At 34.5% G+C, this 17,891-nt stretch overlaps 1 protein-coding gene and 1 long non-coding RNA gene across 2 annotated transcripts in view; one reads left to right on the forward strand and one right to left on the reverse strand.

The window, feature by feature from the left end:
• The window catches only part of TMPRSS11D (transmembrane serine protease 11D), a gene marked incomplete at its 5' end in the record, with an annotated part of 31,361 nt that extends 16,709 nt beyond the window's left edge, over positions 1-14,652 (reverse strand). Inside the window, 4 exons of the mRNA XM_021675438.2 lie at positions 245-402; positions 4,737-4,804; positions 9,040-9,158; positions 14,523-14,652. Of these exons, the coding sequence (XP_021531113.2) occupies positions 245-402; positions 4,737-4,804; positions 9,040-9,158; positions 14,523-14,652 (475 nt within the window). The remainder of the gene's footprint in view (positions 1-244; positions 403-4,736; positions 4,805-9,039; positions 9,159-14,522) is intronic.
• LOC135269892 (uncharacterized) overlaps positions 1-17,891 on the forward strand; it is a 323,864-nt gene that overhangs the window by 135,411 nt on the left and 170,562 nt on the right. The gene's annotated exons all lie outside the window — the stretch shown is intronic.

The following is a 17,891-nucleotide window of genomic DNA, read 5'->3' on the forward strand; positions in this document are numbered from 1 at the left end:
TTAGAGAGAAAATTAATTAAAATTTTTAGCAAGTAAAATTTACTATATAAATTCCAAATAATTCCTTAAATCTTAGAATGTTTTACATTAGAGAGTTATATGTTATATTTAGCTTTTTAATGGATTGTTTTCATAGCTTAGTTTCAAAGAAAGAAAAGTCAGCCTCTCAATTAAAATGTGAATTTGAATTGGTAAACTTGAGGGATCTATTGAAATAAAATTGTTTATGAAAAATTATACTTACCTGTTATATCAGTTGAAGGGTTTATTTCCAAGTTTCCAGAGTTATTCAGCATTTGTTGTAAAACAGACTGAATTCTGCTTTTCAGTGATGCTCCATTGTTATTTCTAGTGAATCGAAATTTCATGACAACATCTGCTTTCACACCACTACCATCTTGCCTGTAAATCATAAAGATATTTTAAAAAATGAGTAACATGATAATTTTTCAGCATCCTATTTATATACTCTTCTTGATCAAACCTTTTTAAAGATTTTATTTGCAGAATTTAACTTTAGACAGATCTCTATAATAGTGTTGCATACATAATATTATATCACAATGCTATCTCACAAATTTGATTGCAATACACAGAACACTGTACTCACTATAGTACAACTGATTTTGAAGTTATAATGCCAGAGTTTTACAGTGTAACTTTAGATAAGTTATGTAAGTTTCTTAATGTTTCTGTATCTAAGTCTCCTCACATGTAAAATGGGTTGTTATAAAGATTAGACGAATTACTACATGCAAAATTTCAAAGAAGAGTGAATACCATACAGTAAATGTGCTATAAATATTAGCTATTCTTAGACTTCACCAATGTTATTAAAAATAATCTCCTTAAACAAATTCATAAAGTGATGAGGTGAGTTAGAGATTCAACTTAATTTCTTGGTACCTAGACTATTCATCTGGCTACAACAGCAAATTTTAGCTTTTGTCGTGTGATTTCATCACTCATTTTAATTAATCATAAACATTTGTCACAATAAACCCTGATGACTTGATTAAATATTCTCATTATCTAAAACCTCAGTAATTTCCATTTTCTTCCATGAAAATTACCTCATAAACCACTTCCTCCAGCTGACATTGACTGTCTTCTTTTCTGAAAAAGTACTTTAAACATATTTGGTTTTGAGACTCTCGTATTCCTTCTTGGCTTTTTGCTCTCACCTCAATGACGAGCTCTACCTTAATATTCATTCCAGAAACGAATTTAACATTTATTTTAAAAAATTTTAGATAAGCACCTTCTTGTGCTAGGCACTATTATAAGCTTCAGAAATTAGCTATGTCTAAGATTCAGAGTTACCATACAGGTCTTGCAGTTTAGATGCAGAAACAGGCACTGAACAAATAATTACAACTTCCATATCTAGCAACATGGAAGCCTAAATAATTTTAGAAAACATTTTCCATACAAAACAAAGTAGAAATGCTAGATAATATACAATAAATTTCATTTCAAATGCAAGGCTGGGCTCATAAAAAAGTAAGAAAAATCCTGGAAGACAAAAATAAAGAAGAAAGTGAATAGTATGTGGTAGGACTAGAATATTCCACAGGCTTACATTTAGCATTTACATAGAGACTGGAGATGGGACCTTGGGCTAGTGCAAAATTGGAAGCTGAACTTGAGGTTTTAGAATAAGGCCAGGAGTCTCAAAGAACTAAACCCCAATAAAAGCATGAAAAAAATATGCTCATCATCTCAAAAAATAAATTTATCTGTTTCCAAGATCCAGCTTTAAATTAAGAAAAAGAACAAGTATCACCTAAAAATTCATAATCATGGGCCTAGCTGTATGAAGTCTGAATCTTCATTAATACTACCTGAATACTCCCAGAACCTTTAAACTAAGGAAATAACAACAACAACAAAAATTCCATGTGCTGCTGATTCTTCTAGAATGTCTGACAGATGCAACTGCTCTGGAGGTAGACGTGTTAAGTCTAGGTTGTACAGGGTCCCAAATGATATTAAATTTAAGCATACAATTTCAATGGTAGACAATACATCATGAGGTATGTATTAGTTTGTTCTCACGGTGCTATAAAGAACTGCTCAAGACCAGGCAATTTATAAAGAAAAACAGTCAGCATGGCTGGGGAGGCCTCAGGAAATATATCATCATGGCAGAAGGGGAAGCAAACACATCTTTCTTACATGGTGGCAGGAAAAACAAGAACAGAGCAAAGCAGGGAAAGCCCCTATAATCTAATCACCTCCCACAAGGTCCCTCTCATGACATGTGGGGATTTTGGGAACCAGAATTCAAGATGAGATTTTGGTGGGGGCACAGCCAAACCATACCAAGGTAGAATCAAAGTAACAAAAAGATCATTCTCAAAAATTTCACATAATAGAATTAACAAATAAGTATATTTGAAATGATAAATGACATAAAAAAGGAAATCATAGAAATGAGATTAAGTAGAAAACATTATTTTTTTCTTCATTTATTTATTTGAGACAGTGTCTCGCTCTGTCGCCAGGTGCCAGGCTGGAGTGCAGTGGCACAATCTCGGCTCTCTGCAACCTCCACCTCCCGGGTTCAAGCACTTTTCCTGCCTCAGCCTCCCTAGTAGCTGGGACTATAGGCCTGCACCACCACACACAGCTAATTTTTGTATTTTTTAGTAGAGATGGGGTTTCACCATGTTGGCCAGGATGGTCTCACTCTCTTGACCTCGTGATCCGCCTGCCTTGGCCTCCCAAAGTGCTGGGATTACAGGTGTCAGCCACCACACCCAGCCAGAAAACATTATTTTTAAAAGATCACCTAGTACCTGATAGCACAACAGAGTGACTATGGTCAATGATAATTGTGCACTTAAAAATAACTAAAAGAATATAATTGGACTGCTTGTAACACAAAGGATAAAGGACTGTCTGAAGGAATGGATATTCCATTTTATACAATGGGATTATTATGCATGTATCAAAACATCTCATGTACCCCATAGATACACACAACTATTGTGTACCCACCAGAATTAAAATAATTAATTTAAAAGACCAGACAGATTTTCAAAAGAAAAAAATAGAATTTGCAGATAGGAAAACATACTCATTGAAATTGAAAATGCAATAAATGGGTTACACAGAATACAAATCAAAGCTGAAGGGAAATTAGTTATCTAAAAGAGATGAAGAAATTATACAGAATCTAACACAGATAAAAGATAAAATAGAGGTTGAGAGACATGATAAATTTCCATGTATACCTAAAGCAATGTTAAAAAGGAGCCCCGAAAAAAATAAAGATGTAGTTATACTGGAAGAGATCATGAGAATTATCCGTGCGATGGTATCAAGTAGATGGCTGCATATATTCATGTCTAGAGACAAAAGAGTACTGGCCTCAAGTTACAACTTTGAGAGCACTCAGCATATGGGTGGCAGTGAAGGCCAATCAAAGAGAGTGTGACCTGAGAAGACGCGACGCCTAAAGCACAGCCTGATGTTCAGCAACATTTGAGGAATAGAGAAGTAAGAGGTAGTAAAGGAAACCAAGAAGGAGTAGCTAGGGAGGTAAGGGGAGAATCAGGGTGTACAAGGCCATACAAACCAAGGGATAGTCCTATTTCAAGGAGTGACAGGCCAACAGTACCAAATACTCTTGACGGGTCCAAGAATAGGACTGATGTGCTTTCTTTGGATTTTGTTATGTGGATGTCATGGATGAATTGACAAGAGCAGTTTATATTTTGTGGTGGTATTGAAGTCAGGTTGCAGAGGATTGAGTGATAAGTGGGAAGTGGACAAAGGAGAGAAAATGCAGAAGGCTCATGCAGTCCTACAGGTTTTCAGGGCTTACTCACTTTTGAGCATGAGTGGCTGATATAGATACTCACAAGAAAGTACTAAGTGAATATGCACTGAATTGACTGAAAGTTGTTTTGGAAAATACCCTTCTCGTGGACTCTTCTTATCTCTTTAGCTCTTCAAAACTTACGTGACTAGGCCTCTGTGCTCTGGATACTTACTAGGTGACTCTCCAGAGAATAAGAATTAATTTTCTTGTGATGCTAGTATTGGAGAAGGAATTAGTAAAATTCCTCTTCTACCAAAGAACTTTTGCTAATTATTTGAAGGATAGAGCAATGTGATCATTTGAGACATTTGAAGGAGAGTTAGTTAAGGTGACTATTTCAGGTGGAAAGGCTGGTTTCATCACATCATATTTAACTAAGGCAGGAATGGCAAATAACTAGCATGCATGCTGCTACTCCTCCTAGTATTAATTCATGATAGACATGCCTTGGATATGGCCATAATACCCTTTTATTATAGCACATTGGGCAGGTTTTTAAAAAAAGCCACTTTTGATGTTGGTCATGGTGTTTTTATCTTGGATGGATACGCCCAAACCATAGCATTGTACAACTCAAGGAGGGACTGTTTACATAAATTGCACTGTGAGTGATATCCACTGGAGCTTTACAATAGGATGGCCTTGTTACTGTACCTTCACCCCAAACTCTTTCTCCGCCCTTTCTTCCTCCTCCCACTAAGAATAGATGTAATATGGTTATTTACATTAGAAGCTAAATAGATCATATGTTTGACTTTTTTGGCATTGTTTTTTAAGCTAAAATACTGTTTTCATAACATTGCAACAACTTATCTGAACATATAATTTACTTTTCATTCTGTGACAAAAAAATCAAATATGCCACATTGTGTCTATACTGAAATATTTTTTATATCGTTTCACTCACCTCAGTTTGACAACATGAGCTCTGATGAACTGATTTCTTAAATTTGATTCTTTGAATGTTTTAGTAATCTGTAGAAAGAAAATGGGGGAAACTCTCTGTAATTACAGTTCTTCTTCTCCTTCCTCTCAACCTTGCAACTGAGACATATTAATGAAGAGTAGAAAACTAAATTTTCACTTTAGTTCAACCCAGTTCCATCGCAAAACACATGGGATGATTTGGGCAGGTTCTGCAAGCTTTCAATGCAGTGCCTATTCATTCCTGTGTCTGTTACACAGAGATGATGCTGGACAGGATGTGTTTTTGCTAGAAATCATTTTAAACACATCAAATGTTTTACTCTGAGGAGTTATGTTGTATGACTTGCTGGCTGTTACTAAGGGCTTGGGGCAGGAGTTATGCCAGCATGAGGGAAGTCCACTGACACAACTCAAAATGTGTGATCCCCAAAAATTGCTTTTTAATGGATGAAACCTGATTAAACTGGATTCAAATGAGTAGCAATGGAAAACTTGAAGAGAACAGGAGAAGAAAGCAAAAGGCAGTTTTTTTTTTTGGTTATTTCTTTCTGATTCATACCTAAGCATCAGAGAATTGTTTTAGCGTCAGTTGGTAATTTCTTTTTTTTATTTTTTAAGAAATTGAGTCTCACCATGTCATCCAGGTTCAAGTGATACTCCTGCCTCAGCCTCCTGAGTAGCTGAGACTACAGGTACACACCACCACATCTGGCTAATTATAAATTATATGCATGTAATAATACTGTGCTATTAACAAGATACATTATAAAATATTTATAAAATTAGAAATTAAAAAGACTGAGTTATAAAATAAATACTTAGGTATTTTATTTTTTAATAATAATATTTTTGGTATTATAGTATAACTGGATAGAATTTATAATTTTTGAACATTGTCATAAAATGGTTCAAAGGTCTGATTCTAAGTTTAATTTCAATACTTGATTTTAAGAACTGAAAACGTTTCCACATAATTGCCTGGCCCCACATGCATGAAGTTTATCATTGGCAGAATTCATTATTTCATGACACTAAGTCATCAGTCTCACTCATCATGCAAATATTTGTTAAGATTAAGCAAATGAATTTCCATTTTCCATGATGTCAACTGGTTGTCCTTGCAAACCAATTGAAAGGTGCTGTGTTTTATATATTTTTAAAGAAATGTGTACAAAATCTATTAAACATTATAGTTAATTTTTTCTCCCAAACTTTTATGTGTTCATGTCAGAGGACTTTTACAGATAACATACTTTATATGATTTTCAGCAAGACAAAACAAAAGAAAACCCAATCACCTAATGATGGACATATTGCTAAACATATTTTCAGTCTTCTCTCTATAGTATGAATTTTATCTAAGAAGTGAATTTTGTTTTTGTTTTTCGAGATGGAGTCTCGCTCTGTTACCCAGGCTGGAGTGCAATGGGTGATCTTGGCTCACTGCAACCTCCGCCTCCTGGGTTCAAACAATTCTCTTGCCTCAGCCTCCCAAGTAGCTGGGATTATAGACACCCACCATCATGTCTGGTTAATTTTTGTAGAGATGAGGTTTCACCATGTTGGCCAGGCTGGTCTTGAACTCCTGACCTCAGGTTATCCGCCCACCTTGGCCTCCCAAAGTGCTGGGATTACAGGCTTGAGCCATCACACCTGGCCTTAAAAAGTGATTTTCTGATATATAGACCTTGAAGGAAAAGGTTGTGTGTGTTTGTTGAAATGTTATTCCTGAATGGCAAAGGAGAGTTTTAGTGACTCAGTTGATCCCAGGTCTGAATCCTGACTGAAGTCTTCTGTTTTATTTGGAGAAAACCCTTTAAGTAGAATGCATTCATAGTTTTGATACATGTACTTATTTCTAAATGGCCTCATTCATTTACTTATTCAACAACTGTTTTTGAGCATCTCTTGTGTGCCACCCCCGTTTTCTGTCAGGTATTGGAATACAACAATGGATAGAAAACAGTAATCTGGCCATCATGAGCTTACATCTAATGGAGAGAAATGGGAACTAATCAAATCATCATTCACAATTAAGTAAAACTATAACTGTGAAAAGTGCAACAATACAGTAGAGGGACCTGAGCGCATTAATGATATTATAGAGATTTCTCAAAGGAAATGCTTATTGAGCTGAGATTTTCAGGAAGAATCAGACTTAGCTGGTTAAAGAGGAAGGAAACAAATCCTTGGTGGAATGAATGGCACACGCACAGTTCTGAGGTGGGAAGAAAGAGGTTGTGCTTAAGTAATGAAAGAAGGTCAGCGCAACTGCGCTATGGAGAGCAAGCAGGCTAGGGTGACAGGAAAGTCCACAGCATGCTGGTCTTTGCACTGGAAGCATTTGTTCTTTATCATAAACACTGGGAAGCCACAAAAGTGTTTTAAACAAGAGGATAATATAGTCAGATTTGCAATATGAGAACAATCTCTCTTGCTGCATATAGATAATCAGTTTTAGAGAAAAATAATGCAAATGAACAGATTAGTTTTGTTGCTATTTTGGTACGCTGGAGTCAAGGCGATGGCTTGGATAGTCATGGCAGAAATGAATTGCGGTTTCAATAGAGGAACCTATCATTGGTGGGAGATGAGTGCTGAAAGCTTTGAGTGGAGCTCCATGGAGCAAAAGGACCAGGCTGCACTGGCAGGCTCATTAAAACACAGATTTCTAGGCCCCAGCATCAGAATTTCTGATTTAGTAGGTCTTGGTAAAGCCAAGAATTTGCATTTCTAACAATTTCTGGGTGATGCTAGAGACCATACTTCAAAAACCACTGAGTTAATCTTCAATGAGAACCATCACAGCTGGAGGACTAAATCATAAGCTTATTTGACACATTTTTTTTCTCTAGAAGCAAGCATCATTGAAAACCAAGTTATGAGAAGACTGCAGGGTGAACACAGACTAAAGCAAGGAAAGTTAGATATATCATTTAAATGTTTAATGAGATCAGAATGAGCAGTTGAATCAGAATGATTTGGGAGGAGAATCTAGGGCAGGAACCAGACTTAAGCATCAGTCCTGCCAAATGTTGTGGATATACAAAAATGGAATGGATATGGAGCTGTCCTCATGGAGCTTAGGCTAACATGAAAAATTAAACCAGTCTACAAATATTTATAATATAAAATATATAGAGGTATGTGGCATGAGATCAACATAGATATGATTTTGTGGTGAAGTGACGTGGAAGGAGGATTATATCCAATCATGGAGATCAGAGTGTTTCTTATAAAAGATGGCTTTTCAGGTTGGCTATAAGAATAAATAGGGCACACAATGACTGAAATATGAGCCAAAGCATAGACATGAGAAGGTGCTTAGCTAACAAGTTTGAATTATACTTTGTAGGCAAAAAGTCTTAAGCTGGAGGTAACATGAAGGAAACAGGCTGTGAGAGATTTGTGTTCAGAAGCGTGTAAATTAGATTAGAAAGAAAAGAGCCAGCACACAGTGAGAACAGTTAGAAACTCATTGCAGTGGTTCAGAAAAGCACCAAGGGATTAAAAACCTGGATTAAGGAATATTCTAGAAAATGTAGAAATGCTAATAAAACTTTATCTTGAGCTCACCAAAGCCAACCCTGACAGGTGACTTGGTTACATGCTAAAACTTTAGAACCATTGAATTCCTTTATATCCTTAGGATATTTTTTGAAAAGGCAAGGGTAAGTGAGCGGCACTGAGACTGGTCAGCTCTGACTCTGCAAAGCTAAAGGGCAGCACCTGGTGTGTGGTGATACATGAATGTTGAAAGTTCGCTTGTTAGGTTTCCTGGCAGGTAGCCGGAGGGCCTCTTCAAGTTAGAGCCCAAAATTGCTTTGCATATTTCTGCTCAAACTTCTATGTCTATCATTGAACCAAGGTGCAATGTTGTCCAAACTATGTTATTACTGATATGGTAAACCTATCTTTTAACACCTCCTTCCTTGTGTCTTTAGATAAGCAAGAGGGAAGAGGATAAAATGAAAAGAATTTAAAAAGACAATGTTAATGCTTAGTTACACAAACAAAAAACTTTCAGTATTTGAAGTCATAAGCAAATAAAATGCATATTTGCTCATGGCCTTTCTAACACATTTTACTCATGACAAAGATGTGAATAAGAACCAGTACCCTAGTAAACTAAATTGATAAAAGCAGAGAGAAACACATGTTTCACCATGCAAGGAAGTAAAATATGTAGAGCACCTACAACTGAAAATATTTTACAAAATATTAGGTTTATTATTATATTCATTTTACAATGGAACAAAGAGCAAAGATAAATATTAACTTACCAGAGATTCAATTCTTCCACTCAAAGTCCTGTATTCCTGTGTAACTGGTGAATTTAGCTGACTATTATATTCAACATTTAGGAGTTCAAAACTGCATCTGTAAAAATAAGATTTTTGATCTGAAAAAGAAATTAAAAGGCAGGGTCAGTCTTACTTTACTAAGTAGCTGAATCTTTAATTTATTCAGGATTATGGGAGGCTATATTATAGAATTATAAAAATTTGCTTTCCTTGAAAGAAAGAAAAAGTTCTATGCTTTATATAGGTGTAATTATGATAAAATTATTATTTTTTTCAATTTTTAAAAAGATTGGCAAAGCCAGAGTGGTGTAGATGTTTAAAAATCAGAGTGGAATTGTTATTTGAGAAATTAAAAATTGTCAGAATACTGTAAATTTTATTCTTGCTATATTTTAAGAGAGATTTGTGGTGTAGTCATTCAGAAAATATTAATGAATGTTTGTATATACTATTTTTCATTTATCATTAGAAAGAACCCAAAGTATGAAATTTTTAAAAATTATTTCAAATAATATTCTTTATAGAGGAGTTGGTGATTTGCTATTAGTTTTTCTGGAGTAAGCTAGAAAATAAGTCTTCTGACAAGAAGTAATCTAGTAATCCAATGTAAATTATTTTCATCAAAAGGCACCTTGCAAAATAAAAAACTAGAACAGACCAGTAACAAGTTATAAGGCTGAGTCAGTAATAAAATGTCTCCTAGTAAAGAAATGTCTTGGACCAATGGCTTTATTACCATCCTACCAAACGTTTAAAGAATAACTAACACCAATTTCTCTTCAAACTATTCAAGAACATCAAACGGGGGGAGTTCTCCCCAACTCATTCTATGAAACCAGTATTACTCTGATAGAAAACCAGACAAGGACACAATAAAAAATACTACAGGCCAGGTGTAGTGGCTCACACCTGTAATCCCAGCACTTTAGGAGGCCAAGGCGTGTAGATCATGAAGTCAGAAGTTTGAGACCAGCCTGGCCAACATGGTGAAACCTCATCTCTACTAAAAATACAAAAATTAACCAGGTGTGGTGGTGGGCACCTGTAATCCCAGCTACTCAGGAGGCTGAGACAGAAGAATTGCTTGAACCCAGGAGGCAGAGCTTGCAGTGAGCCAAGATTGTGCCACTGCATGCCAGCCTGGGTAACAGAGCAAGACTCCATCTTGGAAAAAAAAAAACAAACAAAAAACAAAAACAAACAAACAAAAACACTACAGGTCAATATTACTGATGAACACAAAGGCAAAAAGTCCTCAACAAAATACTATCAAACTGAATCCAACAGCATATCAAAAAGATAATATACCACAGCCAACTGGGATTTATCTCAGAGGTACAAGAATGGTTCAACATATGCAAATCAATAAACATAATACATCACATCAACAGAATGAAGACAAAAACTGTATGATCATCTAAATAGATTGAACATCTATATATATATAGATGTTCAATATATATATATTGAATAGATTCAATATCCCATCATGACAAAAACTCTCAAAAAACAAGGCATAGAACAGACATACCTCAACAACATAAAGGCTGACCAATTCACAGCTAACATTTTACCAAATGGGAAAAGCTGTTCTTCTTCCTCTAAGAACTGAAACAAGACAAGGATGTACACTTTCATCACTTATTCAACATAGTACTAGAAGTCCTAACCAGAGCAATCAGATGAGAGAGAGAAATAAAAAGGCATTCAGATTGGAAAAGAAATTACATATTCAGATTGTTCCTTTTTGCAGATTATATAATTTTATACCCAGAAAAACCTAAAGACTCCACCAAAAAATTCTTAGATCTGATATACAATTTCAATAAAGTTGCAGGATACAAAATCAACCTACAAAAGTCTGTAGCATTTCTATACATCAACAATGAAGTAGCTAAGAAACAAATCAAGAAGGCAATTCCATCTTCTACAAGGAAAACTACAAAACACTTATAAAAGAAATGGAAGAGGACAAAAATGGAAAGATATTCCTTGCTCATGGCTTGAAAGAATTGATATCATTTAAATGACTATACTCTTCAAAGGAATCTATAGATTCAATGCAATCCCTATCAAAACACCAACATCATTTTTCACGGAAATAGAAAAAAAAAATCCTAAAATTTGTATGAAACAAAAAAAAATAGTTAAATCAAACCTGATAAGAAAGAACAAATCTGGAGGAATCACACTACCTGACATCAAACTATATTCCAAGGCTATAATAACCAAAATAGCATGGTATTGGTATAAAAACAGACACATAGATCAATAAAATAGAATAGAGAGCCAAGAAGAAATTTATATACAGCCAACTGAGTTTTAACAAAGGTGTTAAGAACATACAATGGGGAAAGCACACTCTCTTCAGTAAATAGTACTAGGAAAATTGGATATCCATTTGCAGAAGAATGAAATTGGACCTTTATCTCTCACTATATACAAAAATCAACAAAAGATAATTAAATTCTTCAATTTAAGATATAAAACTATGAGAACTATTAGAAAAAAACATAAGGGGAAACACTTCATGTCTTTAGTCTGAGGAAATGACTTAAGGCTATGACCTGAAAAGTACAGACAACAATACCAAAAATAGACAAATGGGAATTAATTAAACTAAAAAGCTTCTGCACAGCAAAAGAAACAACCAATAGAGTGGAAAGACAACCTGTTGAATGGGAAAAAATATTTGCCAACTGTTTTTCTGGCAAAAGACTAATACCTAGAATATACAAGGACTCAAACAACTCAACATTTAAAAAAAAAAGTGGGCAAAGAACATGATGAAAATTTCTCAAAATAAGACATACAAATTGTCAACAGGTATACGAAAAGTGCTCATCATTACTAATCATTAGAGAAATGCAAATCAAAACCACAATGAGATATCATCTCACCTTAGTTAAGAATACTATTACCAAAAAGACAGAAAATAACAGATGCTGGTGAGAATGGAGAGAGAAAAAAATTCTTATATACTGCTGGTGGAAATGTAAATTAGTGTAGCCATTATGGAAAGTGGTATGGCTATTTCTCATAAAACTAAAATAGAATTACCATATGATCCAGCAATCCCTCTACTGGGTACTTAACCAAAATAAAAGAAATCAGCATGTCAAAGAGATACTTGTACTTGTGTGTTTATCTCAGCACTGTTCACAATAGCCAAGATGTGGAATCAACCTACATGTCCATCAAAAAATGAATGGATAAAGAAAATATTTTATATATATATATACACACACACACACACACACACACACATACACATAACACACAATGGAATACTATTTGGCCATAAAAAGAATGAAATCCTGCCATTGCAGCAACATGAATGGAACTAGATGTCATTGTGTCAAGTGAAATAAGCCAGGCACAGAAAGACAAAATTAGCCAGGCAAGGTGGCTCATGCCTGTAATCCCAGTACTTGGGGAGGCAGAGGTGAGAAGGTCACTGGAATCCAGGAATTTGAGACCAGCCTGGGCAATAAAGTGTGACTCCATCTCTACTACTGAAAAAAAAAAAAGAAAGACAAATATGTTCTAACTCATATGTGGGGGCTAAAAAGTTGATCTCATCAGTGTAGAGAGCAGAATGACAGATACTAGAGACTGGGAAAGGTAGAGGAGTGTGAGGGGGATTGAAGAGAGGTTGGCTAACAGGTATAAACATACAGTTAGATAAACAGTGTAAGTTGTATTGTTTAACAGCAGAGCAGAGGGACAACAGTTAACAATATATTATGTTTTTCAAATCAGCTAGAAAAGAGAACTTGAGTTGTTCCAACACATAGAAATGATAAATACCCAGTGATGTATTCCTCAAATACCCTGGCTTGATCATTACACATTCTATGCATGTAACAAAATATCATATGTATCCCATAAATATGTAAAATGTTATGCATCAGTGAAACAACAATAACAACAATAGTAACAACAGGGGTCTTCCAGAGGACCTATTGAGTTGTGTGGAGATAAAAATCTCTAAATCCTATCTGTACACAACTCAGAAACATTATGATAATGTTCATAAGCTAATGGAATCTGTCTCAGAATAAAAATCTCTACTTTCTTTTGATCCTTCCTATGCATTATTTACACAGACAAATACCTTGGTAAGGGGCAAGTGTTGGAGATCCTGGGGGAAGGGTGGTTGTTTGTAGTGGAAGATAAAGTCATTTGGGGACCTCAAGTGATCACTGGAACACAATTTGAAGATGACTTACCAAGGGGCCTACTTTTAAAGTATGACAATGCAGCATCATTAAAAGTAAAAATTCATTAATTTAATCTGAAACTCCATGTCTCTTTTTTCTATTTCTGTAGTTCACATGAGGGATAGGTGAATTCAGGTGATTTGATAGCAAAATGCAGTCAAAAGCAAAATTTAGCCACAACCTTTACATTTGATTGGCTGAAATAATTGTGTATCATTATTGGTATTTCTAATGTTGGTAATTTTAGTGCACCATTGGAAATATTTCAACCTTTGCATAGTTAAGAATTTTTGCCTGTTTACAATTGGACATACTACAAGTTATGTTCTCTTTTTCTCTTCACACTTACACATACCCATGTACACACCTGTACACCCATACACATGATTTAAGTGATTTAATAGAATTATATTTGAAATAAAAATAACCTCAAAGTGAATTTTAAGTGAAGAAAAGATTCTAATGTATGATATTATTTAGTAAAACTCAACACATTTTACATAGCTATGGTAAAGCATCTGAAAGAGCCTTCACAGAGATTTTTAAGGAAAGTTGTTTATCAATGAGCATGGTATATGTATTCTTTATATTATTTTTTCTTGTCCATGTTGTCTATTTTTTAGTGATATAATAATAAAAATTAAACAAAATAAAAGAGACAACTAAAGAACATAATGTTTTAAAAAGTTTGACTTTACCCCTTTTTACTTCTCAACTGAAATTTTATCTCCTGACCATCATAACAGTTATGCTTGTAAGACACTGTTTTCAGAAGACAGAGCATTATTTGTTAATAAGAATGGACAAATACTTAGGAACATCCAAATTTTAGGTGTTGAAATTTAAAGTTCATTGCAGTATTTCACTTTTATAATTTTATCTGGTTATCAATGAAGGAAATCATAGTATTAACAAAAAATAAAATGAGTAAATTTTAGCATCAGAAAATTATTGAGAATTTTTGTTTCCTTTGGATAGAATAATTCTTTTCTGAGTAATGATGTTTGGTTTACTCAAAAAGTATGTTTGGGGCACTAAAAATGGCCAAAATAGGAAAGAGAAAAAATACTGATTGAGGAAAAATACAGACATGAATTATATTTAGGGAAGAATTACAAGTAAAATATATAATCACATATATTAAATAATAAAAGCAGTAATGAATGAAATAATGTCAAACTAAATCTGATATTGTATGTAGTTATTAAATCTGAAGAGTAATAATGTTCTGGTACTTACCAAAAGCTAAAAAGTAAATGAGTAGAGCTATGGTCACTGCAAGGATCACTACCCCTGCCACAACAATGAAACATACTACATACGGATTCAGAAATCTTGAAGTCGATGGTACACGTGCTGGCCTTGCAAGAGAAAGAGATCAAAAAAGGTCATTCATTTCACCCATCATTTTAGTGCTCATGATTTTCTTCTTTCTCGGCCTCTTATCTTGCACACGGTTCTAGCCATAGAAATATATTCCTAGAAATGAAACTGAACTTAACAGGGTTGTCCTTAGTGGTTTTTCTTTCAAGTTTTTTTTTTTTTTCAGCACAAAATGATTGAAATTCAAGTAGTCTGATGGAAGAATAAGGAAAGCTGACTTATGGTTTGGAATTGCTTTCCCTTCTGTCAACTGATAAAGTTTTCGAGGATAACAACAAATCATTCTCTGTTCTACTGTAATGCCTTCCAAAATACTATGCTGGACACACTGTAGTAACCTTCTTTGCTAGGGCACCAACCCCAAGGTTGTACTGAAGAGAGATCATTTGGGTGGGAAGATGTGTGGAGGAAGATAAAGAAGCAGGGGTGTGGTGGTAAGAGGGGTCAAAACAGTAGCATTTCTCATTACCAGATTCCCCATATTACTGAAAATCAGCAGAGGCAGAGAACTAGGATCAGGGAGAATAGCAAGCACCTGAAATGAATTAGAACTGCTCCAACAGCCAATGATTTATGTGATTTACCATATTTTACCCATGAATTTGTACTAATACAAAGTCACACACACTCACACTGGGGAAATCACCAGAGGAGCTGGGTGTGAATTCGTTTTACCCCTTGTTTGCTTGGAGGTCATATTGTCATTTATCTGAGATTTTCTTTATATGAAAAATAGGAATAATAATACCTACCTCAAAAGGCTGTTTTGAAGATTAAGTGGGGTCATGTTATGTGTTATAAAGTATATTTTTCTAGTTCAATAGGTTATCCACTTGGCTGTGAACACCTTAAAGGTAAACATAATTTTCATGCCTATGTTTAACATAGGCAAAGTGTTTAACACTTTGTAGAATGCTTGGGTTATATAGGTGTTTTGTAAATATTTATGATATTTATAAATATTTATTGGCTGTGTTAATTCTTGACATGTTTCAGATTTAAAAGCCTTAGTAGAGCTGAGAAGCAGTTATAGTTAGGCATATTCTAATTTTTATATTTTTCTATTTTGTTTTGCTATCATTCTGGTATAAGTGAGAAGGGAATGTTCTAAGGGTCTGTGCTGTGAGGTACATTTCACTGCAGCGTTGCTTGGTATTGTTTGGGATTTACTCAACTCACAGGCCTAAAAAAGGGCACCTCTTGATATTTTGCATTGTGGCACCTGCACGTTATATGCTGCGTTGCTGGAACTAGTAACATTTCAGAAGATTGTTGGAAGCAGAAATAGATTTGCCAATTTTCCATTTTGTTGAATAAACATAGGACACTTTATAAAAATTGACCCTGTTCAAATATGATCACTTAAAAAAAGAGGATTTAAATATATAGCATAGGAAGAAAATAACTTCAGAATAATTTTTTAAATGCTGTAACTTTATGATGTCTTTTTGCTATATTTGTCTTATTTGTTCATTTTGCTACACTAGTGAAAAGTGACTTTCACTGACATGGGTTGAGAGTCCAATATTCAGCAGTAGTTGGAGAAAATTGTCAGTTTGACATTTACTAACTATTTGAGTTTCAGTTTACCCACTTGTTACCTTATGGGGTCATTGTGTTACATGCAGTCACAAATGCATAATGTTTGGTATTTGTGATTTCAGTAATTATTAATAGCTGCCGAGTAGTGAAAGAGTCAAAGAGAGACAGAGTTGGAGGCAAATGTAACCCCAAAGGCTAAATAAATCTCAGATTGTTCCTTTCTGCAACAATTAGGGACTGATTATGTTTCCAGAGATAAACTGATATGTTAGGATCTGTAAGTATGGAGTTAGAAGAACTGTAAACAAGGATTAAATTGAAGGCTAAAATTCCCAAAAAATAAAATCAAAAGGCTAGAGACTATATATGCATTAACTTGAATGAGCCTCCCATGGGAATGATGTTACAGCCAATTTTGCTTTTAGTTCATGATAAACATCTTGAACTCAATGACTGAAAAGCACTATGAGACATATGACTCAACAAAGAAAGGGTGTGGAGCCCAAATTACCTTAATCTCACAGGCCATAATTAATTACCTAAGAAGGAATTGTTCCACCCTGTAGAAACAACTGAAGAAATAGCTGCTCTCTTGTTAGCAGTGCAACTTATAGTTGAACCTCTGTACGTTGCTGCTAACACAAACTAAATTGTGCATAATATTTACTCTAAATATATTTGTAAACAGTGAATTTTTATTCATAATGCAATGGAAACCTGTGCAAGAAAATACTTTGCTTTTAAAGCAGCATCCTGGTCAGTGAGATTTTTAGTGCTTCCATTTAAACAGCAAAGCAAATATTCAGTTGTGACCCATTTAACCAGTTTCCCTCTCTTTCTCTATTTTATTGACTTGAAAAAACTGCATGAGAATGGAAAATTTATCTTTTTATACTTTTATTATGATAGCTTATCTGTCAGGCATTATACATGTACATTGTCAATCTTCACAATTTTTTCATAGCCTTGTAAATTCTGTTATGATTACATTTTAAATAAAGGGAAGGTGAGGCTCAGAGAGTGAATAACTTATGTTTATTCAGGAGTGACAGAGCTGGAAACAGAAACTAAGTAGATTTGAATAAAGAGACATGAACTTCTGTTCACATACACTTTCCTGAGTATTTTACTTCACACTCCAGGGAATGGAACAGCTTTGGGTTTCATGTCTCTCCTGACCTCACCTGGGGGAAGCAAAGGGAATCGACATCTATTAATAATATTTCTTAAGATATATCTTCAGCCCAGACCGCTCTCTTTGAGCTCCACATCATCATTTCCAAGTACTAATTGAAAGTGTTATGGATGCTTTACAACCACCTTAAATAGAAAAGTTCAAAACTGAACTTGGTATTTTTTCTGCCGTTGATGGTATGCCCTGGGTTGTATTAAACAATTTTTCTACAAGATATTTTTTCAAACTAAGACATAATCATTTCTTTTTTTTTGAAGTTTCCTTTATTATAATATCAGCCATGTCTTTCAAATGAAGAACCTGAGATACAAAAGATTTCTTTAATTAATTTTAAACTTCTAAGCACAGTGTTTAATTCCTACATCATAAAGCACTTCTAAGGTGATGTGAAAAGGGAGCTGGACTAGAGATAGGAAATATGGATTCAGGTACCCCTTCTGTCAAGTATAAGCTATGTGATCTCACATTAATCATAACTATTTTAAGCT

This window comes from Aotus nancymaae, unplaced genomic scaffold, assembly GCF_030222135.1.
Source record: "Aotus nancymaae isolate 86718 unplaced genomic scaffold, 86718_ANA_hifiasm-v0.15.2.pri h1tg000006l, whole genome shotgun sequence".
NCBI lineage: Eukaryota > Metazoa > Chordata > Mammalia > Primates > Aotidae > Aotus > Aotus nancymaae.